Genomic DNA, 27,729 nt, shown 5'->3' on the forward strand with positions numbered 1-27,729 from the left:
ACGCTAGTAATAATAACAACAACAAAACTCTTAACAGACTTAAAAATAGGCTGCATTTTTTCTTTATGCAAAATGACCTGCAATGTGACCTGGACATATTTTTGCATGATGCACCCATTATTAGTCATGCTTGCTCCAGGTGCAGATAATATTTATTTGCAATGTAAAAACATGTATGTACACAATAAGTGCATTGTACCAAATGATTAATTTAAATGTAAGTACATAGTATTTAAGGCCACCTAATATAAAGTGGGACCCATCAATAAAATAAGAGATGATGAATGACTTAACTTTTAAAGAACTTGTCTCGTTTTAATTATAATAATATATAATACATAAAATATAATCCTTTATATGGATCAGAGCAATGGTTGATGGGTAATTTAAAGAGGCAAAAGAGCAAAACAGGAAATTGCCCCCCTTGTTTTAGACGGAGGGTCACAAATGTTGAGAAGTTTTCTTTTGTGAATCTATTGCTGTGACTGCTCTCAGGTCAGGCCGCTCTCACAGATCACAGTATTTGGCATTCCTTCATCGGTCGAGACATGATGAACACTATCCCGCTGATGTTGTTTCTGTCAGAGGGCTGAACAGACTAAATAAGGGTCCCTCGGTCGAGCCTGCAGCCTTTACTAATGTCACCCACATTAGTGGGTCAGGTTTCAGGTCAGCGCAGTAAAGCAGGTTTCTTTCCCTCATTTCAGATGAAGTTAATCTGAACAAATGGTTATCAGCGTGGTTCTGGATCAGGACGTTTGCTTGTTGACTTAAAAATGAAGTGCATTCTTGAGACAAGGATGCGTCTTATCGTTTGCCACACAACTAGTGATATGCTCACATTTGTTGAAACTTGTGAAATGTTTTCCTTTAGTTGGTATGGAAAACTTTATCACTTACTTTACTGAGTTTGGTCTTCCTGGTCCCCTTCTTGAAAAATGTTCTTATTAATATATATATATTTTTATTTATTTTGTATATTTTTTCCATCATTTTAATTTTATTATTTTATTTTATTTTAAATACATTTCAGCGATTGATTATAGCAACAAATTTAGTTTCCTTTTCCCATGTTTAGAAAGCTGATTTATGAATTTAGTGGACTATTGACTTTTATTTAATGTTGTATTATATAATTATACTTTAGTTCACTTTTTGTACAAAAAACAAACAAAACAGATCTGGCTTACAGTCACTGGTTTAAATATCACTTCTCCTCTGGCCTGTTAATGTGAACAAAGCCCCTATAATTAAACCTCAGCTACTGACATTTAACCAGCCCTTTCTTATTTCTGGCTCCTTATCAAGTCTTATTGTTGCAGGAGATGCACGGCACAATATTAATGCATTTTAATGTTTCCTATCATTGTGTGAGGGACTCCATTTGTTGAAGCAACTGCAGTAGTTTCAAGGACACCAGAAGGAAACGTGGCTCATTTGAGTTTGTCATTAATGAGTGATTGTGAATTCACTGTGAACTCATTTGTCTTCAGCATGTTGTGGGTCTTGTAACATATGACTTAAGGTCATATGACTTGCAGTGTGTGTGTTTTTTTCTTTTCTTTTTTTTTTAAATCTCTTTATTTTATTTATTTTTTGAGAGAGAAGAGTTGATTAATTGTCATGAAATTGTGAATAATTGCCGTGTTTACAAACCAAATAATAATGCTAATAACGCTAGTAATAATAACAACAACAAAACTCTTAACAGACTTAAAAATAGGCTGCATTTTTTCTTTATGCAAAATGACCTGCAATGTGACCTGGACATATTTTTGCATGATGCACCCATTATTAGTCATGCTTGCTCCAGGTGCAGATAATATTTATTTGCAATGTAAAAACATGTATGTACACAATAAGTGCATTGTACCAAATGATTAATTTAAATGTAAGTACATAGTATTTAAGGCCACCTAATATAAAGTGGGACCCATCAATAAAATAAGAGATGATGAATGACTTAACTTTTAAAGAACTTGTCTCGTTTTAATTATAATAATATATAATACATAAAATATAATCCTTTATATGGATCAGAGCAATGGTTGATGGGTAATTTAAAGAGGCAAAAGAGCAAAACAGGAAATTGCCCCCCTTGTTTTAGACGGAGGGTCACAAATGTTGAGAAGTTTTCTTTTGTGAATCTATTGCTGTGACTGCTCTCAGGTCAGGCCGCTCTCACAGATCACAGTATTTGGCATTCCTTCATCGGTCGAGACATGATGAACACTATCCCGCTGATGTTGTTTCTGTCAGAGGGCTGAACAGACTAAATAAGGGTCCCTCGGTCGAGCCTGCAGCCTTTACTAATGTCACCCACATTAGTGGGTCAGGTTTCAGGTCAGCGCAGTAAAGCAGGTTTCTTTCCCTCATTTCAGATGAAGTTAATCTGAACAAATGGTTATCAGCGTGGTTCTGGATCAGGACGTTTGCTTGTTGACTTAAAAATGAAGTGCATTCTTGAGACAAGGATGCGTCTTATCGTTTGCCACACAACTAGTGATATGCTCACATTTGTTGAAACTTGTGAAATGTTTTCCTTTAGTTGGTATGGAAAACTTTATCACTTACTTTACTGAGTTTGGTCTTCCTGGTCCCCTTCTTGAAAAATGTTCTTATTAATATATATATATTTTTATTTATTTTGTATATTTTTTCCATCATTTTAATTTTATTATTTTATTTTATTTTAAATACATTTCAGCGATTGATTATAGCAACAAATTTAGTTTCCTTTTCCCATGTTTAGAAAGCTGATTTATGAATTTAGTGGACTATTGACTTTTATTTAATGTTGTATTATATAATTATACTTTAGTTCACTTTTTGTACAAAAAACAAACAAAACAGATCTGGCTTACAGTCACTGGTTTAAATATCACTTCTCCTCTGGCCTGTTAATGTGAACAAAGCCCCTATAATTAAACCTCAGCTACTGACATTTAACCAGCCCTTTCTTATTTCTGGCTCCTTATCAAGTCTTATTGTTGCAGGAGATGCACGGCACAATATTAATGCATTTTAATGTTTCCTATCATTGTGTGAGGGACTCCATTTGTTGAAGCAACTGCAGTAGTTTCAAGGACACCAGAAGGAAACGTGGCTCATTTGAGTTTGTCATTAATGAGTGATTGTGAATTCACTGTGAACTCATTTGTCTTCAGCATGTTGTGGGTCTTGTAACATATGACTTAAGGTCATATGACTTGCAGTGTGTGTGTTTTTTTTTCTTTTCTTTTTTTTTTTAAAATCTCTTTATTTTAATTTTCTTGAAACAACACACACACACAATGTCACAAAAATAGGTACTATACAGGAAATACAACATCAAACACCTTTAGCTGTAACACTGTACATGACTTAGGAGCCAAGAACATTAAAGCTTTATATTAAATTATCGAATTTGGTCCTCCAATGTTACTGTTTTATTGTAGAATGTCCCAAAACCGTGCCTTCAACTAAGCACTGACTGTATTTCTTTATACATGAGTCCAAGTTCAAATTAAAATTCTATGAACCGCTCCATTGTGAACATACCAGCTGTAACCTATGGAAGCCCGTTTCCGCCACTGAATAAAAAATAAAACAAGGTAATTGCGACTTTTTATCTCACAATTCTGACTTTTTTTCTCACAATTCTGAGATATAAAGTCGCAATTCTGAGATATAAACTCGGAATCCTGAGATATAAACTCGGAATCCTGAGATATAAACTCGCAATTCTGAGACATAAAGTCGCAATTCTGACTTTTTTTCTCAGAATTCTGAGATATAAACTCGCAATCCTGAGATATAAACTTGCAATTGCAACTTTTTATCTCGCAATTCTGACTTTTTTTCTCGCAATTGCGAGTTTATATCTCACAAGTGCTTTGTTCAATTTGCACTATCAAAATGAATGTTGTAAGATATCGACCAAGCAAGGCATCTTCAATGAAAATTGTAAATAAATTAAGGATTCATTATTTATTAGTTAGTATTAGTTATTATTTTAAATATATATATATATATATTTTTTTATTATTATTTAGTCAATTATATATGAAGGGTTCAGATGCAAAAGCCTCTATCTGAAATTTCCTTCTAAAATGAGAGCATTTTTCTCAGGTACAGGTTCTTTTCATTGTCATTAAAGTGAAATAACTGAACATAAACATAGGAGCCTGAGAAAAATGCTCATTTTAGAAGAAAAATTCAGATAGCACTTAAAGGCTTTTGCATCTGAACCCTTCATATATAATTGACTAAATAATAAAAATAAAATATTTAAAATAATAACTAATACTAACTAATAAATAATGAATCCTTAATTTATTTACAATTTTCATCGGAGATGCCTTGCTTGGTCGATATCTTACAACATTAAATACAGGAGATAAGATCATTCTAGAGCAAGAACATAGAGATGAAAGCGCGTTTTATGCGAAAGTGAAGGAAATCCACCTGCGTGCATTCATATATTCACTCTCATGTTACAATAATAGGTTTTGGCTTGACAGCTGTTGTTAAAATAACGCAATAGAAGCTGCCTCAAACTCAGAAATATAAAGAAATAAGTGCTTAAGTGCTTGGAAATTTGACTAATCTAAGCTGAACATTAAATTTTTTTAAGTTGAAAGTGTCTTTCTTTTTCTTTTTTTACAATTTGGCTAAAATTGTTATTATATATCATTATATAATATACTGTATATAATAGACTATAAATAAGGGATTGAATGAATGAATAAATATTATTTTATTTACAGTATAACTGTAAAATTACACTAGTAGTATTTCCCAAGTTAATATTTATGTCTTAATTTCTAAATTTTCAAACATTAAACTATCAAGTTTTTATTTTATTTATCAGGGAGCTCTTAAAGCTTGTTCATAAGCACTTCTCTTTATATTTGGTATGATGATTGGTGCAAGTAGTGTTTGCAAATGCATGTTATAAAACTTTTTTTCTTTTTTTTCTCGCATTTGCTGTGAACCAAGCTGCTGAAAACAGCCGATCATGAGCTTGATAATCACACATATTGCAATTTTAGCTTTATTTCAGTTAATTGTACAGCCATATTATTTGCTTATATTTTATTCTTCTGTGAAGCACAGAAATCTTTTCATATGGCTTTTTTTGTGTCATCTTTGGAGCTTGACAGCATCCTTCTTCATTTGCTTTTGTTATATGGAAAAAGCAGCATGAACTTTGTGTGTTTCACAGAAGATATAAAGGCATACAGGTCTGGAATGACAAGAGGTCGAGTAAATGATGACAGAACTTTCATTTTTGCTTAAAAGATGTCTTAAACATCTTTTGAGTTCATTTTGGCAGGCTATCTAAACAACAGGCTTGAGGCTAAATCTCAGTGTCTCTATAATCCACGGACTGATGTCAGTATGTTTATGTGTAGATGTTGTCACTCATGTTCAATAGATTTGACCTCCGACCTCTGAGAAGTACTTCCAGGTGGCTGCTCTCCAGCGTGGCTCTTCCTGTCAGGGCATTGAGACCCCCTGCGGTCAGCCAACACATCTCAATCTATAAATATCACATTACTCCTCGCCCAAATATCTTCTGTGATCCTTCATACGTCCCAGATTCCTCAGAGAAGTATACACAAACACCAGACATAAGCGCTTTGAGTGATGCATGCTATCTGTTACTCCAGAACAGAACAAGATGTGTAATGAGAGGATCTACTCATGCTTTCGTTATGTGTTTAAAAAACTCTAATAGACTAGCAAATTTGAGTGTCTGCAATGCAGTATTTTTATATTGTATTCTGTAATACATTATAAAATTGTATATATGTTACTGTAAAAATAATATAATGCATAATTAATTTGATTTAAATCAGCATCAATTTAAGTACAACAAATACTAGTACAAAATAATACTTTTCAACATTTTTTTCATGAGAATGAGATTTTTTTATGACTGTCTTAAATTCTTCATTTTCAAATGTTAAAACATTAAGCTTTTATATGATTTATCAGAGAACAACAAATATATATAACCACCACACACACACACACACACATATATATATATATATATATATATATATATATATATATAATATCATTAAATCAGCATTATTTAAGTGAGTACAACAAATAACATGGCATAAAACACTTTTCACAAACATTTATTCATGTTTTATCTATTTATTTATTTATTTGCCATGCAAAATTTATTTACTTCTGGACAAAGGATTTGTTTTGTTTTGTTTTGTTTTGTTTTGTTTTGTTTTGTTTTGTTTTGTTTTGTTTTGTTTTGTTTTGTTTTGTTTTGTTTTGTTTTGCTTTTGCTTTTGCTTTTCGTTTTCGCTTTGTTTTTGCTTTGTTTTCATTATCATCTTCATTCGTTTCGTTGTTTTGTCAATATTTTCAAACTCACTGAATTATGCATTTCCTATGTGAATTCATTGACTCTCTGTAGTTTGCTGCATTACCTTGTGCCAATATTTTCCCAACTACAATCCATTTACTCTATAACCTACAAAATCATATTAGATATTTGCACATTGCACTCATTTGAGATTGCACTGCAGCAGTATGATATCAGGAGCTTCACATGTGGTTCTGGAATGTGCTCTGATTCTCCACCTCAGCGCCCCTGGAATGTTTCTGTGTGAACTGTGAGGTCACTTTGCATGAATGGAATGTTTCTCGCCTGAAAATTCTTTGCAGGTGCCCCTCGGCACCCAGACTGTACTTGTAACGCTCCCTGCGGGCTCTGCACTGTCTCATTTTCCACCCAGTTTGAAATTAGCGTGCATTTGAAGCATTCTTCACTTTGTACACACATAGGCCGTTCTTTTCATTTTCTTTCTTCTATTCTTAAAAGCAAAGTTTCTACTTACAGTCTGATGTCATTAGAGAACATTAGATTCCAAAAACAATGTTTTATTCTCTAGTTCTGTGTCCTGAATCTATAATGAAACATAATCAGATTTATTGACCCCCTCTTTTTTCAGATTTGTGGAAAGAAAACATCCAAAACACACATTTAAATGTTTGTTTTATTGCACTTCACCTATTGGCATCTGTAGATTTCAATTACAAATACAGCTCTTTAAAGCCCATTTTCTCAAAATGTGCTTTTACACCAAACTTTCTAGTTTTATTTACCCTTTACCTTAATTTCACAATGCAATATAATAAATGTTTCTGAAAAATAGCTGCATTTTCTTTTATACAAAATATCTGTTTCTTTTGATTTTGAGGTAAAAATACTTAATGCACACCTGTGTCCATGTGAGTTTTGTGTCAACAGCTTCTTGATAAGAAGAGGGTTCTTTGCTGAAACTAAAGTGTTGCCGAGAAGCACTAAGGAACCTTTCTATTTAAGAGTGTTGTGTCTGTTCTCTCATCACCTCTCATTACTCATGCTGAGTTTCTCATCGATCCATCTTACTCCATCTTTTCTCTCAATATTTTCCACTCGTGGCTTCCATTTCATGACTGTACATAGATTCCAAACTCAGAACTTTACATTCCAACTCTGAACTTTAAATTCCTAATTTAAGGAGTTGTTCATCATTCTGTCTTAATGTCATACCGCACACTTAGCAGAGTAAAAATGTGTTTAAAATGTATTGGCATTGACGTCAATCACCAAGAGCTTTTTCATGCACTTAAACTAGATGTGTGAAATACCTGTGAGGTCTTGATAATTAATTACTGACAGCACAGATTCATCTTAGATATTCCTGATCATCAGGTGCAATGTCCTTGTTCTAAACCCTTACAATGACAGTATTTTTAAGTATCCCAGCTGCACTCCTGACACAAAGGCTGTTTAAAAAAAAAAAAAAATGCAGACTTATAAAGGTGGATGTGATTTTAAAAAGTAGGACAAATTCTGGTTCAGGAACCATATTCCAATAAACTAGGTTTTAAGGTTTAGGATTAAGGCTGGGAAACAACTACTTATCAAACTGATATGAGTTTAGAGGTGGTTAATAGTTAGGATTAGGGAAGTTAGTACTATATTCGTTTGATTACAGTGTGTTCCAAGACTGATAAAAGATGTTGATCCAGTAACACTTTGCAAAATCTGAAACTGCATTGCATGTGCACTATACTGTTCAAAAATGTGGGGTCCATAAGATTTTATTTTATTTTGTTTTATTTTGTTTTATTTTATCTTATTTTATCTTATTTTATCTTATTTTATATTTTATTGATTGATTGATTGATTGTTCACAGAAAACTCATTTTAAAAACATTTCTTAATCAAATCTGAGTTGGTACAGTGAGAAGTTTTCCGAGCTGTGCAGACCCAGTGTGTCCTGTCCCTGCAGTGCTGATGGATGTATTTATTAGAGGTTAGTGGGGGTCGGTCAAGCAGAGTGACATCAGCTCACACCCTCTGAGTCCGGAGGTCCCAGACGCCTGCCGTGTCGCTCTCTCATCCTCCCATCAGTCTGCGGATTAGCCGGCTAAAAGAGCCGCCTGTCAGCGTGTGTGTGTGTGTGTGTGTGAGTAGTTAAGCATGTTTGGGGTTCCTCCCTGATGTGTTAGCGTGCTCTCCGTGTGTCAAGGGAGCCTACTTAGCATGAGATGAAGCTTGAGGCCCTCGCTCAGAACTAACGCTGTTTCATACCAGCAAAAAGAGCAGTTTATTGGCATTTACAGCACGAGACCTTTGGGGTTTGGAGTGTGACATAACAGGCTGTGCACTGGAGCCCAACACTCTCATGACATCTGATACATATTAAACAATTGCCTCTATATTTTTTATATATATTTTTTTTTTTATGAGAATGCATGGATTCTAATATATACACTACCATTCAAAACTTAGGTAAGAGACTCTTGTTCACCAAAGCTGCATATATTTGATCAAAAATACAGTAATATTGTGAAATACTACAGCAATTTAAAATAACTGTTTTCTATATTAGTAGATTTTAAAATGTGATTTATTTCTGTGATTGCAAAGCTGAATTTTCAGCAGTTTTCATTACTCCAGTCGTCAGTGTCATATGATCTGATATTATTAAGTAAAACTGGTTGTGATCAGTGTTTCTTTTTGACAATTTAAAGTAATAGTTCACCCAAAAACTAAAATTTGCTAAAAACTTGCATCCAAGATGTAGATAATTTTTTATTTTATTTTTCATCAAAACAGATTTGGAGAAATTTAGCATTTCATCACTTGCTCACCAATGGATCCTCTGCAGTGAATGGGTGCCGTCAGAATGAGAGTCCAAAAAGATGATAAAAACATCACAATAATCCACGAATAATCCTCACAACTCCGGTCTATCAATTAACATATTGTGAAATGAAAAGCTGCTTGTTTCTAAGAATCAAATCCATCATTAAGGTATTTTAAATTTAAACCTTTGCTCCTGGCACAACAACTTTTTCACTGGAGAAAGCAATATTATTGATAGAGAACTTGTATTTTTCACTTCAAACGATATTAATTGATGGACTGGAGTCGTGTGGATTACTTGTGAATTATTGCGATGTTTTTATCAGCTGTTTGGACTCTCATTCTGACGGCACCCATTCACATTGGTGAGCAAAAGAGGTAATGATACATTTCTCTAAATCTGATGCAGAAACCAACTCATCTACTTCTTGGATGGCCTAGGGTCAGAACATTTTCAGTTAATTTTCCCTTTTGGCTGAACTATTTCTTTAAACTGAAAAATAACTAATATAGAAACTAGTCAAAATATTACTCCACCCCTGATATGAGGAAAATTATTTCGTATTTACCCAAACATGCATTATTTCCATGGATGCGAGCCCTAGGTGTCTGGTTGGTTGCGCGTAGGTGTTATCCTGGGTTAAGGAAAAAACACACCGCAAATAGTCCAGCATCGTAATAGACAGAGATAATTCAAGATGATTCACTTGGAAAATGCAGATAAAGTTGTTTTCAACCATGAGGACACTCACCCTTATTATCCAGCCAATACGCATCAATGGAACAAGATTACAATGTTATGTACATCTTTTCTGTATGATTCCACAGAATAAACAATTGCCATACTTGGTGCTAAAGAATGTATGAAGGTTTAGTAGTAAACACTTCTGAATAAGATCACAATCTGGGCCGTTTACAGTAAGCACTCCTCTGATAATACGCATGATTCATCAGGTATGCGATTATTGCAGCCGGCAGCGAAAGTTTTCTATGGTATCTACAAACAAAGGGTGTCAACACAGCGGTTGGCAACGCATGCCCACAGATGCTGTTCTGTGAAACGGCAGGTGAATTCAATAAAGCCACACCTTTGTGAAAAGAAAGAAACTGAATATGCGAGACTCATATATTCATTGTACAGTAGATACACGCCTGAAAATATTTGCTCTTTGGAGGAAACCGCAGTGTTTATACAAGCTGAATTAATGTCTGTGAGGAAACTTGGTGCAGAAATTGAAACTGCAAAAGCCTTCAGTGGCAAAACAAGTGAGTCAGTGTTTTGTAAATGTTGAATGTGAGCCACTATGGTTTCTTTTAATATTTTATGACTGTCTATCGTAATAAATGAATAAAATAATAAATAATTTTTATCTCATGCCACACAGAGTTCACAGAGTTTCAGAGTTCAAATTTGAATGAAAAAATAGGATGTAATGCATCTAAAAACTTTCTAGGATGAGTGAGATGTTTGCAGCGACACCTATAGAATGTTCTGTGTAAGCATAGTTAATTACATTGTTATATATGCAACCATTCAAAAGTTTGGTACGCTGTTCTTTTGAACATTCTATTCATCGCAGAATTAATAAAAAAATGATTACTGTTTCCAAAAAATGTTCATAAGCAAATCAGCATATTAGAAGACTGGAGTTTTTAAATATTTTCAATTAGAAAACAATTCTTTGAAATTGTAATAATATTTCACAATATTACCATTTTAACTGTATTTTTGATCAAATAAATGCAGCCTTGATCATAAGAGACTTCTTTCAAAAACTTGACCCCAAACTTAAAGGTAGTGGTGCTATCTGGCAAAATTAAAAACATAAATTGTTAAAAGTTCGAATTGTTTAGACAATATTGAACATATGTCTAAGAAAAAAAAAAAAAGAAAGAAGCTGATATAAGGAAATTTTGTTTTGACAACTTGATTTGACAACATCATTCCAATTCTAATTCGACTTCACACTCATTATTTGAAAGGGAGCCAAAAGGTTGCACAAAAGCTTTGTACTGGCAATAATAACGGAAACATGCTGCTAATGCTTAATGAAAGGGAAAGAAAGAGAAGAGAGAGGTAGGAAGTGAAGAACACGGGGCAGGTGAAGTGGAACGGCAGGTATAGAGCTGAAAGCCTTTGAAGCACAGCCGTAACTCAATCCTGAGGTTTAGACTGGAGCATAATGGCCGTCTATAGCCCATTCAGCGCATGGAGTGAGTCCAGGCCCACCAGCGGATCCTCTTTAAACCACGGCGCCTCCTGAGAGTAACTTATCACCTTTAGCCTCTCACTGAAAGGACCCTCTCTCTCTCTGCACCCTTTGTCTTTGTTGTCTAGTCTTTCTTTTCCTCTCAAAGTAACATACATTTTTCTGGTTCATTGCTTTTCAGGGAAGCCGGGGTGAAAACGGCACAGACATGGTCGAGGGACGATGGAAGGCTTTGTTCAGTCAGGTTATTTTTCTTTTTTCTTTAGGCTCATCACCCTGCTGACCTTTGGCCTCATCATAAACTCAAATCAAAGCTGGTGAAGGATTTTTCACCGGCTTCTGTTGAACTTCAAATCCTGGCTGATGACAGTAATTATGTTGAAATATATTACTGAAGGTGGTGAATGTGGCTTTGATGGCTGTAGCGGTGATTAGCGGAGTGGCAGTGTGCTGACAGACTGTCTAAAACCCTCTCGGAGAAACTGTGTTTCTGAATTCAACCCCTTTAAAGCAAAGCTGCTAAAATATATGGGGTAACACTTTATTTTAAGGACCAGTTCTCAGTATTAACTAGCTGCTTATTAGCATGCATATTACTGCCATATTGGCTGTTTATTAGTACTTATTAGGTGCACATATTAATGCCTTATTCTTCTTATTATTATTATTATTTGCCTCTTGTTTGTCATCATAGACCTCCAAACCAGATAAATTAAGTGACTTTATTATCTTTAGCATTTTTATTTACTTGGGCAATTTTATTTCATTCGCTAAGTAGTTGTTTTTGTTTTGTTTTTTTCTTCTGTCTCTTATTTTTCATACTAAATATCCAGTGCAAATAAATTACAAGGCTTTAACATTTTCAGCATTTTTTTCCACTACACGTGTTAAATTTTGTTACCATATGCTTCTTTGTTCTCCTATCTTATAAACATTCATAATATGCATATGTAGAGGGCTAGATACTTCCACCTTCTGTAGACAAGCAGATTTAGCTTTTACATAAATAAAACTGTACAGTGACACCCACAGGACTATTTTCTAGTGCATTACAATCTTGCGTAGATGTTGTGGTTTAGTTTAGCCATAAATAGAGCTCATAATAAAAGATTTACTGTAGGACTTTCATTGCAGAAAAAAATGGACCAAAAACCACATTTTAGCACCTTACTGAGTAAAATAATTATACAAATTAGGTAGGCCAAACATGCACACATGCACAAATAAATGCTGATTGCAATTTGCTTTACTTGCATGCATGGGTAAACAGCAATGCAATGCAATGCAATTAAATTATGGTTGTTTTATTTACACGTCATCATTTTCCTGCCAGAAGCACTTTACAGATTAAACTGGAATGCAGTGCTAAACTAACAGGGCCAAAAGGTCCCGTCTGGACACAGGGGACACAGCAATACGAACACATTTATCGTGCCGTCCACTGCTGTTTGCTCAAGTGACAACTGCATCCTGTCTGAAAAGTGTCGCTCTCGTTTTCAGACCTCTGCATCCGAAGCAGACTGCAGTCTGGCTCATATCGCACGCTTATCTCCCGCCTCAAACATGCCAAACACTGGCTGAAATTCAGACATCTACACTCTACAGGACAGTGCAAAATTTCCCTTTCAGAGGAAGAGTGCATTGGATACGGCGAGGTATATCTGAGTTTGGAATGAGATAACTTGCATTCTCCAGCAGACTGTTTATGCACTTAAAGAGATAGTTCACCAAACAATGAATGATTTACTCACCCTCACACTTAGTTTTTCTGCAGAAAAATCTTAAAATCTAATTCTTAAAATTTTGCTGTTGCATTTCACAGAAAAAAATATTTTGGAACAACAAGAAGGTGAGTCTATGATGACAGAATTTTCATTTCCACTATTCCTTTTTTCTTTGTTATCTTGCACACTGTTGAGATAACGACGGATTTCATTGAATGAAGGATGAAAAGATAGATGCATGAAAGACGCTGCCCTCATCCTCTCAGTTTATCTTGGCACTTTGTTTGTTATTTTAGCCTCGATGTTTCGTGTCGGAATTTTTGTGTCCTTTTGTCACGAGCAGAGATTCTACAAGAATCAAAACAAACAGCTTTCAGAGGCTCTTTTGAGGAGCAGGGATGTGTGCTCGTGAGCGATGGGCACTGGGCTTCAGAAGGACGCTCTCATTAGAGGTGACTATGGAAGCGGGTGGCTGCTGGTGTTAGTTCAGGGTCAACTCATCTATTCATACAAGTTTCTGCGTACACAAACATGTCCAGAGCTCTCACACATGAAGATCCACTAAAACACACATACAAACACACACACACACACACACACACACAAACTGCTCTGAGTATCACATTTGATCAAAAAGCATTACAGCAGCAGAAATGATTAAAAGATAAAAGAAAAGATAAAATGTTTTTCAAAAGTATCACAGTATTAGTATTAGCACAGAGATACACTACACAAAGCTTCAAGTCAACATGAAAAATTATTTCTGGTCTTATGCACAATTTATTGTCATTCTGAAGAACAATTCTTTATAATCTTTACCTGAAATAAGTATAACTTAATAAGTATAACTACAGACTTTATTTTCTGAATTATGTCATCAACTCATATTAACCACCTGGTTATGTAAGAATCATTAGCCATGCAGGGGTCATTTACTGTACATATAAATCTCAGGTCATCAAATTACAGTCTATATATTCATTATAGAGTTACTGTTTAAAAATATGTATTAAACCTTTCATTTTTATATCTGCTAGTGACTTTTTAATGTGCTAATGTGTATTATTTTATTGGTAGAAACTATGAGTGCCTGTGGCTTTAAATGGCGTCATAGATTCCTGGCACTTGACAAAATGCAAATACGTCAAGGTCATTCATTTGTGGCCTGGAATTCCAGTAGTGTAATATGCCATGTACATGTTACCCCTCCTATAAACTACTGTACTGCATTGTAGAAATTCCTTTGACTAATATGATGATGGTGATCGCATTGAAAAAGGCCCTCAAACAATTGTGGCACAGACGCAAACAACTGTGGACGGCAGACGACAGGATGTTAGTGCAGACACTGCCAGCATGCTTCCTCAAACAACACATGCATACAGACACAAGGACACTGACTGAATAAAATCACACAGGAGAAGAACTGGGCAGTCTGAAATTTTATATTTTATTTTATTTTATTTTGCTTTGTTATATTTTTGACACTGTTAGCATTTTACCCTTAAATAAGATTGAATTATTTAATTTAAATATTAATTTGATTTAATTAATTAATTAATTTAGAATTGTAACTTATCTAGCTGATAAAAGATAATAAAACTGTATTTTTTATTGTATTTTGGTTTATTTAATTCTTTTTTTTTTTCTTTTTTTTATTGTCTATTGACATTGTACCCTTTAATTAAATGATTTAACTTGGACATTTTTAAAGTTTAATTACTTAACTAAATTTTAATTTAAAATCATCTGGATAATAAAAGATTCTAAAATAAATTCTCAAATATTTCTCAAAAGTGAATTGTCATTTTTATTTTATTTTATTTTATTTTAGTAGTGGCATTTTACCCTTAAATTAGAATAAATGATTTTATATTATTATTATTTATTTAACTAAATTATTATTATAAATCACCTAGCTGATAAAACTGTATAGTTAATAAACACCTGAATGGTTGCAGATGTGTTGGACATATTACAAAGAAAATCCCTCACACTGCCATAGCTTGCTAGAAATCTAATATTTTTTGGCACAGCAGTAAATATTTGGTTATGCAGACTTCTTGAGTTATTTCACATTGTTAGTCGCGTGACTGAAACTTTTCGTTGAACATTATTTTGTCTTATTCAAACCTCGAATGCACAGTGTGGTCAAGGTCTGTGGAGTGAATCATTGCCGTGTGGTGACCTCTGTGGCTCCAGCCACCCAGATTTCCATGGCAGAGCATGGGCACAGGCCGCGGAGGTCTGCTTTGGGAATTCCCTGCTGACTGTCTGTATGAGAGACAAAGACACCCACAGCTGCAGCAAGCACAAAAACACTCTGGGCGTCCCCTTCTCAGACCTGATATCAGACAGACAGAGGCTGTATGGACAGATGGAATAGGTACACTTGAAAACAACCACATCAAATCTATGCATGTAATGTAAAGATGATATTTCTTTTCAATAGAGCAGATGTGCTGTTCTTTCAATACTTACAATAGTATTTGAATAGTGAATCACTATGTTTGTATTTTGCTGCAAGCTTTACTGCAACAATTACCGTATTCATTATATCATTTGGCACTGTTGACCTAGAATAATGACTACACAAACAAAATGTTATTTACAAAGCAAATATTCTGCTGTTTTACAATGCTTGGGGTCTTTTTTTCAGCAAGGATGCATTACATGGATTAAACATGGCAGAAAAGACATTAATAATCTTACAATAATTAATAATGTTCTTTTGCACTTTCTATCCATCAAAGAATACAAATACAAAATAATAAGAATAGATATCATTTTCTAACAAAAATGAGAAGAAATGTTTCTTAAGTATCAAATCAGCATATTAGAATGATTTCTGAAGGATCATGTGACAGATTATGATGCTGAAAATATGGCTTTGCATCACAAGAATAAATTACATTTAGAAAACAGTTATTTTAAATTGTAATAATATTTCACAATTTTACTGTTTTTGATCAAATAAATGCAGCTTTGGTGAGCATAAGAGACTTCTGTCAAAAACATACAATTGTACCAACCCCAAACTTGTAAACAGTGCAGTTTATATTGTTTTTACAAAGCAGTTGGTTTGCTGATCATTTCAACTCATTAGGTTTTACATTGTGCAATAATTCAAGCATTTAACGCAATAACAGTTAGGAATGTGAGCTATTTTTCTCTGAAAACGAGTGTGACATAACTGACAGACAGGTATTTTGTATGTTTTCCATCCTCTTGGCCCCTGCTTTGACCTGTTTCATGCCGCGAGACACGCGTCTGCCAGAGAGATGGATTCAGGGCAGTGACATCAGTATCTATATGAAAACATCCCAGTGTGAGTCCAGACAGCCTGCTTTCCTTCACCGCACACTGCCACACACACCTCACAGACTCATTTGTTGTTAACTTTAGCTACATAAAGTTATACTGACCTCTCTATTCTAAAAAAAAAAAAGTCAAATGCAATTTAAATGTCAAATTATACAATAATAATTTAAATTTTATATAATAAATTATTTATTTTATTTTATTTCATTTGTTGTGACATATTTTTTATAACCTTGCAAAAAAGTATCAGTTTGATTTTTATTTGTGTCATTGTCAGACAAAACACCATTTCTTATAGGCTTCTACACGTCTGACATTTTAAAACTTTTTTCTAGGATTGTTGTTATGTCACTCTCCCCTATCATCATTTGGGCAAATGCTATTGTTGCATTTTAAATATTATGGAACAAGTTGCTGTGTTTGTCCTACAATAACGTATAACTTTATTTTAGAGCCTGAGGTTGTTCAAGAAGCTGATGGTTGCCATAGTACTGAGTGATGTCATGTGTTCTTAACGTTTTATTACTTCTGTTTTCCATTCAAGTGTATAGTCTCCCAAATTGCCACAGAGTTGTGAGTAAAACTATTTCTGTAAAAATGAATGGCTTCATATGTTTTCATATCTTTATCACAGAGATAAAGAAATTACCAGAAAATACAAGAAAAGGATCAAATATGCATTTTCCCAATGGGTGCATGTAAATACAAACAAATCAAATAAGTGTCCTAATTATGATTTCCGAACTCGTCAGTGCATGGGAACTACCCATAAAGTGTTGAAGGAAGTTTATAACAATGCTGAAATGAGATAATAGAAAATAAACTTTAAACATTTAAGAAATGTTCTCTTTAATAATTTAACATCCACTACTAAAGTCAGTAATCTAGAGTAAACATAATTGATTTTTATAGAGAAATCTGGTGATTTCAATGGGCCTGTCAAAATTAATTTTATTTTATTTTATTTTATTTTATTTTATTTTATTTTATTTTATTTTATTTTATTTTATTTTATTTTATTTTATTTTATTTTATTTTATTTTATTTTATTTTATTTTATTTTATTTTATTTTATTTTATTTTAGTGTTACAGTTGGCATATTACTCTTAAATTAGATTCAGTTATTTAATTTAAATTTTTAATTCATTTAACTAAATTTTCATTATTTCAAACCACCATTGTATTTATTCGTTTATTTATTTATTTTGGTGCTTTTGGTGTTTTGCCCTTAAATTAGATTAAATTATTGAAATTAATTTGTTATAAATTAATATATTTAAATATAAATTTTATTGTTTAACAAAATTATAATTTTAAACCACCTGACTGATAAAGGATTCTAAATAAAGGAACAGTTAAAGGACTGAGAAAGGAACTGTTTAGTAAACACTCTTTGCAGACCTGAATAGTGGCAGGTGTGTTGGACAAATTACAAAGAAAATCCTTTACACTGCCATGGTTTGCTAGAAATCTAATCTTTATTGGCACGGCAGTATTTATTTTGCTCATGATTTCTTCTTGAGGCATTTCATTTTGTGTGAGTGTCTGAAGAAGTCACGTTTCTTTTTCAAAATTGGATTTCTTGCAATTGTGTGCTAAATATTTCTTCAACTATATTTTCATTATACCTTGTTTGTCTTGTTTAAATTGCATAATTAAGTATATTTAGTATAAACATTTTTTTATAGAGAAACAGAGAGATTTCATTGGATGGAGGTCTATCTGAATGACATTCAAGCAGTTCACACATTAACTACTGATTGGATTTCTCAACAGCAGTTGCAAGGTTTCATAGAAGTGGCTTCAAATGATTCGTATTTTCACAAGGGTGCTCTGAATAGCTTGAAAACCCTCTGAATTGCCCCAATAACAGCTGGTGTTTAGTGTTTTGACATAAATCATGTTGAGTGCACGAGAAGCCGAAGGGGAAGAGGTCAAGCCATTACGCCTAAATGTTACAAAAATAGCAGGTGGCTATAACAGTGTTTTCTCAGTGAATCTCTTCTGAAACACTGTGGAAACATGCACTGATTAATTACCAGTGACTGAATCATTTCCGGAAACATTATGCATTTATTTGTGTTTTTATTCTGTAACCTCATGCCAGAACATTCTGTGGTGTGATGCTGATGTTTTATTGTCACAAGATAATAGAGGTAAGATAATAGCTCTGTTCTTTCTGTCTGTCCTCTTATGTATAGGAAAGTTGAGCACAACGGAAGCGGAGCCAGAGCACCGACTGTCCATATTGTGACTGAAATGATATGTTGATGGGTTACTCTGACACTGAAACCCCATTCACAAAAACTGGCACATCGGGGTCTGAGATTGGCTCAGTGGTATTAATTTAAACCCACATGCTTAAAAGTTTGAAAAAATACAAATACAGTAAAAACAGTATAACTGTGAGATATTATTGCAATTCAACTGTTTTCTAATTGAATATATTTTAAAATGTAATATCATTACTCCCGTCTTCAGTGTCACATGATCCTTCAGAAATCAATCTAATATGCTGATTTACTGCTGAAAAAAGTTATCTTATCAATGTTGAAAATATTTGTGATACTTAATATTTTTGTGGAAATCATGATACGTCAATGTTGTACTTGAGTAAATCACACCTACTTAACATGAGTACTCAGACTTAAGTACTCTAAGACACCTTGAGAGAAATTTCCTTTTGATATTTTTCTGCAAAGTACCTGACCAAAACAATGATGTGAAGATGTCTAATTGCTTGATTTAGAGTATTCAGTGCAATTTTGTTGAAAATGAGGTCAGTGAATTTCTGCACAGAGGAGGAATCCTTCCCCCAGGATAGTGTTTCCCATCTTATTTGTTTTTGTTCAGTCTATTAGTGTGGTATGTGATGTCAAGTAGGCTTCAGTTACAGTACATGAGAGTGAGGGGAGTATGAAAAAAGAAAAAGAAAAAAAAAGTTGTTTTGGAAAAAAAAAATAACATGAAAGAATGTGTGTCCTCTGCTTAACAGAACCCCATTAGTGCTGTCATATAAAAACAGTGTCTTGTTTTGTGGCGGGGGTCTTTGGATCTTTTTTCCAACAGAGCTTCGTCTGTCTGGATTGTTTCAAATTGTAAATAAGACGATATACCCAATATATACACTTATATTCAAAAATCTAGCATCGGTAAGTTTTTAAAAAAGAACTGTTTTTGAAAGAAGTCAAAAATACAGTGAAATGTATTGTTACAAAAGTATTATTGTGACGCAAAGCTGAATTTTCAGCATCATTACTCCAGTCTTCACATGATCCTTCAGAAATCATTATAATAGGCTGATTTGCTGCTCAAGAAACATTTCTTATTATTATCAATCTTGAAAACAGTTAATATTTTTGTGGAAAAAAGTGATACATTATTTAGGATTCTTTGATGACTAGAAAGTTTAAAAGAACAGAATTTATTTAAAAACAAAAATCTTTTTTTAATATTATAAATGTCTTCACTGACACTTTTGATCAATTTAATGCAGCTTTGCTTTGCTTTGCTTTCCTTTTTTCTTTTCCTTTCTTTCTTTCTTTCTTTTAATGAAAGATATTTCATATTACAGCAGATTTTAACTCATTAGCTTAAATTTTTGGTGGCATAAAATTATTCTGCATTTCAACAGGAATTCACCAGGACGGTATCCTGCTAATGGAAGACGAGATTTGGCATATGTGTTCCTTCTCATAACCAGACTACCTAAACAGAGATGGTTCAGCCAAAGGAGACATTTCTACTCACCTGGAAAAAGGTAAAAGGTGTTGTCTGGCATGTGGTGGCAGGGGACCCTAGAGTACCCAGAGGCCTTTGTGTTTCGTGCCAGGATGCTTTGATGATGCAGCATGCTGGAATGCACTCGGAGCACTTTTCTATTTTCAGTATGTCGTTAACATGTGGGTTATGCCTGCAGCACCTATATGTGGTGTTTTATCTTTTGGGTGTTTAAATGTCAAGTGCAAGGGAATACAGTATTATCTGAAAGACTAGATGAGTTCATGACCGCGGTCCATTCGCACGCACACTTTTTGTATTGCAGAATATTACTCGAAACACTCGTGTGACGTATTCTGTTACAAGATGTTTTTTAGTAATGAAGTACTTGAATAATAACTTATCTTCAGGTTTATTCCAGTTTATTTATTTTTTTATTTTTTTTAACTGAAAGCTGTAGGTTTTTACCTGTTTTTCTTTAGAAATCATTTTAATCTGCTGATTTGGTGTTAAAGAAACATGGTTACACTTTATTTTACAGTACATGTACTTCAAGTGTGCTTACCTAGGAAAGTACTGGGTACTATGAGGTCACTACATGGGTTAAGGTTAGGTTTAGGTGCAGGTTCAGGCTTAGTACCTGGTTATTACCTAGTAATTGTAATTGCTATCAGTACATAGTATGTACACACGGAAAATGACTGTAAAATAAAGAGCTACCAGAAACATTTATTATTACAATGAACGCTGAACAATTAATATTTTTTTGGAAACTGCTTTTTCAGGATTCTTTTATGATTTGTTCAATGGAACAGCATTTATTTGAAATATGTTTTTTTAAATTTATTATTTTTTTATTAGAATGTATTTACTGTCTTATCAATTTTATGCCAGTTTTTGTGAACTGAAAGCTGTAGGTTTATACTTGTTTTTCACCATCAAGTGAATTATGAAACATACACTGTGTTATTCTGGTAAAATAGGCAGTGTAACTTTCCATTTCTGCTTCTGGGTACAAACACATGATGTTTTCCTATCTGGCACTGTCAACAGACTCCATAAGATGGGATCTGATCTGAAAATAACTGTTGTTATGCATGTTATATCAAGTCTGCTTGGCACTGAATGATTTAACCTCTGTTAGGGATGTACTGTAATACTAGTTAAGTGAATTAGAGTCATGTTACATGCAATAACCTTGTAATGGAAATATGTAAGTGAAAATGGCAACTTCACTATTTAGTAATTTGTATAAAACACAATATTATGATTATTCTCTGATATGTCTGATGTGACATTGTGTACAAGAAGTCAGTCTCTTCATCTCTCAGTATCCTTTAGAGTTTTGCAAGAACCTTAAATGGACAGTATTGTTTCAAAGTTTGCAAGCACAAGTAATTAATACTGTCAATGCTTTTCTAAACTTTTGATGGAGAAAAATACATTGTGTACTGTAAATAGTCAATAGTCTAGATTGTGATACTGTCTAATTTATAGATGCTTGAAAGTTCCTGCCATCTATTCTGCTAAATTTTGAAATTAGACAAGCACAGTAAGCAAAGTGCGTACATCTGAGCTCATTAGATATTCGCAAATTGCTGTCTGTCAAAAAAGAATTCTGAGAATGTTTTGGGGATCTTCCATAATAGCTTTCAGAGGTTGTTTTGTTACTGATGGAGATGACTGGAGGCGTAGAGGGTGTGTGGGTGTGTGTGTGTGTGTGTGTGTGTGTCTGAGTTGTGTGTTTACCACAGAGAAAGCTGGATTAGGATGAAAAGACAGTGTGCTGAATGAAGCCTATGCCAATTCTTGTAAATGACTTTGTGAAATGAAAGCTCTGTTTCTAAATCGAAATGCCAAATTCTGAGGCCAGTCAATATATTCAAATTAATGCTGTTCTTTTGACCTTTCTATTAAAAAAAAACAGAAACATTTTTTTTTTTTTATCCCAAAAAATATATTTTTTTGAAACTGTTTTGATCATTGATAATTATAAAAGAAAAAAATATATGTTTTGAGCAGAAAATCAGCATATTAAAATGATTTCTTAAGGATCATGTGACACTGAAGACTGGAGTAATGATGCTGAAAATTCAGCTTTGCCATCGCAGAAATAAATTGCATTTTTAAATATATTCATATAGAAAACAACTCATTTTAATTGTAATAATATTTCACAATACTACTGTTTTTACTGTATTTTTGTTCGAACAAATGCAGCCACGGTGAGCATAAATAAGGGTTTTATATAATATTATCTCACAATAGGTGTTGTTAGCTTGTTGCTAAGCTAATGATGTGGCTTCTAATAACCATAAAAGTACACAAATATTGTGTAAAATAATTACATTTTGACTTATTTTCATTCAGTACTGAATAAAGCTGTCATTTCTCTCACCTTTCTGCCTTCTTGAAATTGAAATTTGCTTAGTTTATTGCACTACGTTCTAGAAATGTCAAAACTACAGAAGAGTCGAGTTTTAAATAGGAAAAATATTGAAACTCTTTGGTCATTTTTGAGCGAGATGCTAACGGTCGAATCAGATTCAATGAACTATGCTAAGCTGTAGCTAAAAGTGCAACCGCCAGACCCGAGATCGGCTGAATGGATTCGAAAACGGTAAAACTCAACTGTTTAACTCTTGGGGAGTTGGAAAATGAGCCTATTTTCAAAAATAGTGGTGTGTTCCTTTAAAACTTGCTGCCTACAAAGATTTGCAACAGAGCCATGTGTCATCACTCTCCACCAGGTGGATGGTCGACCGCAGACATATTAGTGAGACAACACACCTGTGGAATTTGCACTCCCATGACACATTTATTTATCGGGGAGAATCTCTAGCCCTTCTAAAGAATAATTAGGACTTTTATGAGTGTAAAAGACAGCCTAGATCATTTAAAACACTGATCAGTACCCATTCAACAAGCCCTGAGCCCATCAATCAACTCTCATAACGAGCGCCTCGTTCGGAGATGATGAGTGAAGGATTTCAGCTGGAACAGCCATCAGCCTCAAAATCACAGTCCCGGGATGCCCTTGGAATTTACGTTTGCGTCAATGTTTTGTGTTATTATATGGCATGGTGTGTGTGTGTAAGGTGGATGCATTGTTTGCATATGTGTGTGTGTAGGTAACTGAGGGCGGTGACCCCGGCAGCATGCGGAGACGTCAGAAGCCCGAGGCGTGTCCGCCCCTCCCTGAGTATCTCCCATTGTTTGCTCAATGCCTGTCGGTTCGAGGAGATTCCTTGTGCCATAATGGGCTATTATTTGTGCTCAAACTCTATTCAAGCCATAATGACTTCACGCCAGTTTTCCCGGCCCCTGGAGACCCGCATGCGTAAAGTGCACAGCTCAGGAGGAGAGATAGCCTTTGTGTTCGACTTTTACAGGCTGATCCAAGAATATTTCTTCTCCCTTCTACACGTATAGACAAAGACAGGTTAAAATTCACCAATCAAAAGAATCTATTGGAAATTCTCTGCAGGGTGTATTTTCTTATGTGTCTTTTCTAAAGTTCTTGTAAAGCAGGAATGCAGTGTGGGCGGAGTCTTATTAATTCTTTAATAAAACATTAGGGATATAGAACACTTTTTGGATGTTTGTAAGTGTAAATTAAAACCAATTTAATTAATTGCATATAAGGTACTTATTTCAGCCCATCTATTTAATTGAAAGTGAAAATTGTTGCAAAGTAAATAAACTAAACCATTATAATAAACTAAACCACCCTAAACCATTTTTTTATGACACTCATTGTTTTGGTTTAAAACTTTATCATGGATGAAGACTAGTTTGCCATATCCAATTTGCTTCTCATGTGCCCATTTCAGCACACACATAAAACCATCTGATCTGTGTTCATTGAAAGATTTCTTTCTGCACCTGGTTAAGCTCCATTGTAGGTGCTAAGGCTTTCAGTGAAGTACATCTTTCCAGAGCTTTAAGACCATATTAAACGAATGCACTGTTCTTCAACTGACTAATCCCTGTAATGTCTCTGAATGTTACTTGCTCTTTTTGTGTTCCGCTCATGCATGATTGTTTGTGTGTTTGAAAAGGCTTGTTTATGCTTTGTGAAGCATCCTTGGGCTCTTCAAAAAAAAAAAAAAAAAAAAAAAAAATTATTGAAAGTGTTTACTGATTGTCTTTTAGTAGTTGTAGTTGGAGCACATAATTCCGTCTATTAAATTTTAATATTGTTCGAACAAATGAAATTTTGCATTTCAGTGGGATGTAAAAAAATAAACAGAAAAATTCACAAGCAACTGAAGTTGTTTAAATAATGCAATATATTTATTATTACCTAACCATGTTTACCACATTAATGGCAATTGAATGTTATCATTTCATAGAAATAACATTGAGAAAAATCTTATTAGCCAATATGGCTAAAGATAAATATTTAACATAAATGTGAAATATAGCAATTACAATGATGCACTGACACATTTGCAGAGCTTCGTTGTTTTACAGTGAATAAAGTGAATGAGTCCAGTAACAAGATCCATGAAAGAGTCTTTGGCTTGTAGTGGGGATGTTCAGTGTCTTCTGATGGGCATCACACACCGCTTTAGGTTCCTGGAATCCCTGATTCCACAGTTTCATTTAGTTACAGCATATTCCTCCTGTGCAACAAGTATCTTCAATGCATAGTCTTTATATGCAATCAGCTTAATTTAAACGTCCCACTTGGCTTGCCCGACTAGTTATCCCATGCACCAAAGGTCTAGTTCAGAATTGTTTAGGGTTGATAGAGGTTAGTCTTTATAATTTGAGGTTTGGTTTGTTCTAGTCAACATCTTCCTTGGTTTTTCATCCCATTGAGCTCCACAACTCCACACTGATGCCGACTCGCCTCTAGGGTGGAGACCACATGACAGACACCACAATCCAAGACGCTTGCATCTGCAGGTATTCCAACACACCTGATGACACCCAATGGCATGAACACACAAGACGTGTGTGATGAATGAGCAGAGAGGAGCCTTTTATTCAGGTAAATCCTGTGGTGGCTCAGCAAACGGCAAAAGCTGAGCTTGATCTCTACGAGGCAGCGTTATCAGACGTCCACGCTCGTGCCCTATGGTGCTGCCTCACTCGCCATTTCTCCAGGAGAAGATGGATCCTCTTGTTGGCCCTCACCCTGGAGAGGAAGTCACCAATCTGTTTTGTGTTCTTCACTCTATAGAAAAACAAAGCAACTAGGTTAATATCACAGCAAACACAGGTAGAACCCTTGACCTGATTTACCTGGCAAGCACAAGTTGTAATTGTGTGTATACATGAAAAAACAATAGTGCCCTCAAATTTGCATTTTAGACTCTTATTTATACTGTATCCAGCTAAACACATTGACAGTAAAATCCACTTTATACTACAGTCATACTTTCAAAGTTAACGTGCTTATATCTGTTATGATTATTAATGACAGGTAATTTGTCACAGCCACAAAAGACATCAATCTTATAGAGGCTTGTAATTAAAGCACCCATTTATTTCTTGAATGTGAGAATGTGAATGTGCTGCTACATTTTTTTAGTGTATGCGGTTTGTCTTACCGTTTAATCTTTGTCTGTTTGTCTGCCAGTTTGTGTTTGCATTGCTTCTCGGGACAATCTTGGCCCTGGGCGGCATGGATTGCCTTGTCTGACGCTGCTTTATGCCTAAAAAAGAAAGCGAGCAGTCAATTCCTGAACAAGTTCAATAAAAGTCTACAAATAGAACTAAAACCTGTTTCTGCAAGTTCATCAATTCATGCAGTGACAGCTATTATGCCTTAGAGCATTACTGAGGTTCCCACACACAGCTCGTGCTCGGGAAAACAAGTGTGTCCCAAATATTTTTCTAACCAGTAAGTCTTGTGACCTTGAAATTGGTCTTCAGATTAAAACTATCTGGCTTTGAACAATGATGAAGTTCGTGTTATTAGCATTCAGTGTGTACTTACGCATTGTTCGGCTGACAGAAGGAAGAGCATGTTTTGTCTTGGCTATCTGCACATTTGCAGCGTGACTTGGGCACAACAGGTTCTGTTACTGAGCGCTTCTTACGTGGAGCGTTTCCAAGCCCGTATGACACTGTTCGCCTGGGGGAAAGAAAAAATCATTAGAAAACAATGTTAGTCATGCCATCCTTCAATAATGATTTACAGATTTATTTTCTTTTTAAGTCATGAAATATAATGACTTACTCTGGTGTGTTGACCCATATTATGTCCAGGTGGCAAAAGTAGACACACTCTTTATCCATAAAACTTGCACAGGAACACCTCTTAGTCCTGGAGTGTCGCACAGAGATCGGTGTGCCTTGTGCTGTGCCATGACCCAACGATGCTGGAGCAGCTAAAATCATAAAATTGTTGAATTCATAAGGTTTTGCAACATAAAGAATTCTACCTACAAACACACACTGTGATTTTTACACTCTTAACTTGCAAAACTGTGTTTGATGGACTGGAAAAGCTGGAATTTGTCACGCTCAATTAAAAATGACAGTGATGCTCATCATATAGTTTACAAGAATATTAAAACTTTATCTTGCATGTGTTTACAGGTTGCTTAAGCAAGGTCATAAAGCACTACTCTTATACTTAATTACACCTGCACTTTTAGGTCTGTATTTCGACACATTGCAGATTGTTTAATACTTAAACTTTATAAAACTTTTAACAGTAATTAAGAAAACTATTTAAAAAGCACTCAAATAAGCTTTAACACAAATATTGGATGTAAAGTAAGTACATACCCAAGTCAAAAATGCCAGATGACAGCATGGACAACACTGGGAAAACAATCCTCAAATCCATTTTGAAAAAAAAAATTCTTATGCAAGTCCCTGATTCGGCACAAACTGTAATAATCCAATAAATTTGCAAACTGCTAAAAAGGTTCTGTTTTACACTATTAAACTGCAGTCTTCTCAATGCACTCATGCATCTTTCTGTAATCCAGAGCACACTCCTGTACAGGAGCGCTTATATACGCGCCTTCTCCGCCTCCCGCCCGCTCGCTCACGCGAACACAATGCTGTTTGTTAATAGTCACCGACAAGCAACGTGTGGAGCGAGATAAGAACTTTGTATTCCTGAGATTCCAGCGGGATGGAGACGCCGGGCGGCCGACTGGTGCCAAGTGTTTTTTTTTTTTGTTGTTTTTTTTTATGGTAAGTAAGGTGTCTTCACTGAGTACAGTTTTTATACAGGACAGTAGAGGGCGCGCGAATACAAACCGCTCAGACCTGAGACAACAAACGAGGTTTCTCTTCAGGAAAACTGTGAGTAATAAATGTAGGCTAGTGTTAATTGTATTACACAATTTATGTCTATTAGCCTATATACAGTGTTGGGGAGTAACTAGTTACATGTAACGGAATTACGTAATTTAATTACAAAATAAATGTAACTTTAACCAGTTACTGAATAAAATGTGTGGGCCTAGTTAAATTACAGTAACTTATGAAAATGTTAACTATTACAAACAGGGGCACTTGTGTGCATATTTTTAATAAAGTAATACTGTGCAATTTTTTTATTATTTAAAAATAATTGCTTTCTATTTGAATATATTTTAAAATGTAATTTATTCCTGTGATTTCAAA

At 34.5% G+C, this 27,729-nt stretch overlaps 1 protein-coding gene across 1 annotated transcript; it reads right to left on the reverse strand.

Annotated features, from left to right (window-relative positions):
- Positions 1 to 24,417: 24,417 nt before the first annotated feature.
- Positions 24,418 to 27,645, reverse strand: edn1 (endothelin 1). Its single transcript, XM_058753874.1, has 5 exons — positions 26,878 to 27,645; positions 26,324 to 26,474; positions 26,081 to 26,218; positions 25,692 to 25,796; positions 24,418 to 25,315 (listed from the first exon to the last, which is right to left on the reverse strand). Exons 1-5 carry the CDS (start codon positions 27,062 to 27,064, stop codon positions 25,177 to 25,179), a joined length of 720 nt encoding a protein of 239 aa, XP_058609857.1. The 5' UTR covers positions 27,065 to 27,645; the 3' UTR covers positions 24,418 to 25,176.
- Positions 27,646 to 27,729: the final 84 nt, after the last annotated feature.

The sequence above is a fragment of the Onychostoma macrolepis genome, chromosome 19 (assembly GCF_012432095.1).
Source record: "Onychostoma macrolepis isolate SWU-2019 chromosome 19, ASM1243209v1, whole genome shotgun sequence".
In the NCBI taxonomy this organism is placed as follows: Eukaryota; Metazoa; Chordata; class Actinopteri; order Cypriniformes; family Cyprinidae; genus Onychostoma; species Onychostoma macrolepis.

Coding starts and splice junctions, on each gene's coding strand:
- edn1 (XM_058753874.1), bottom strand. CDS start 27,064: ATGAGTGCATTGAGAAGACTGCAGTTTAATAGTGTAAAACAGAACCTT. Junction 26,475..26,877: donor ATCTGGCATTTTTGACTTGG/GTATGTACTTAC, acceptor TTATGATTTTAG/CTGCTCCAGCATCGTTGGGT. Junction 25,797..26,080: donor TTCTGTCAGCCGAACAATGC/GTAAGTACACAC, acceptor TTTCTTTTTTAG/GCATAAAGCAGCGTCAGACA.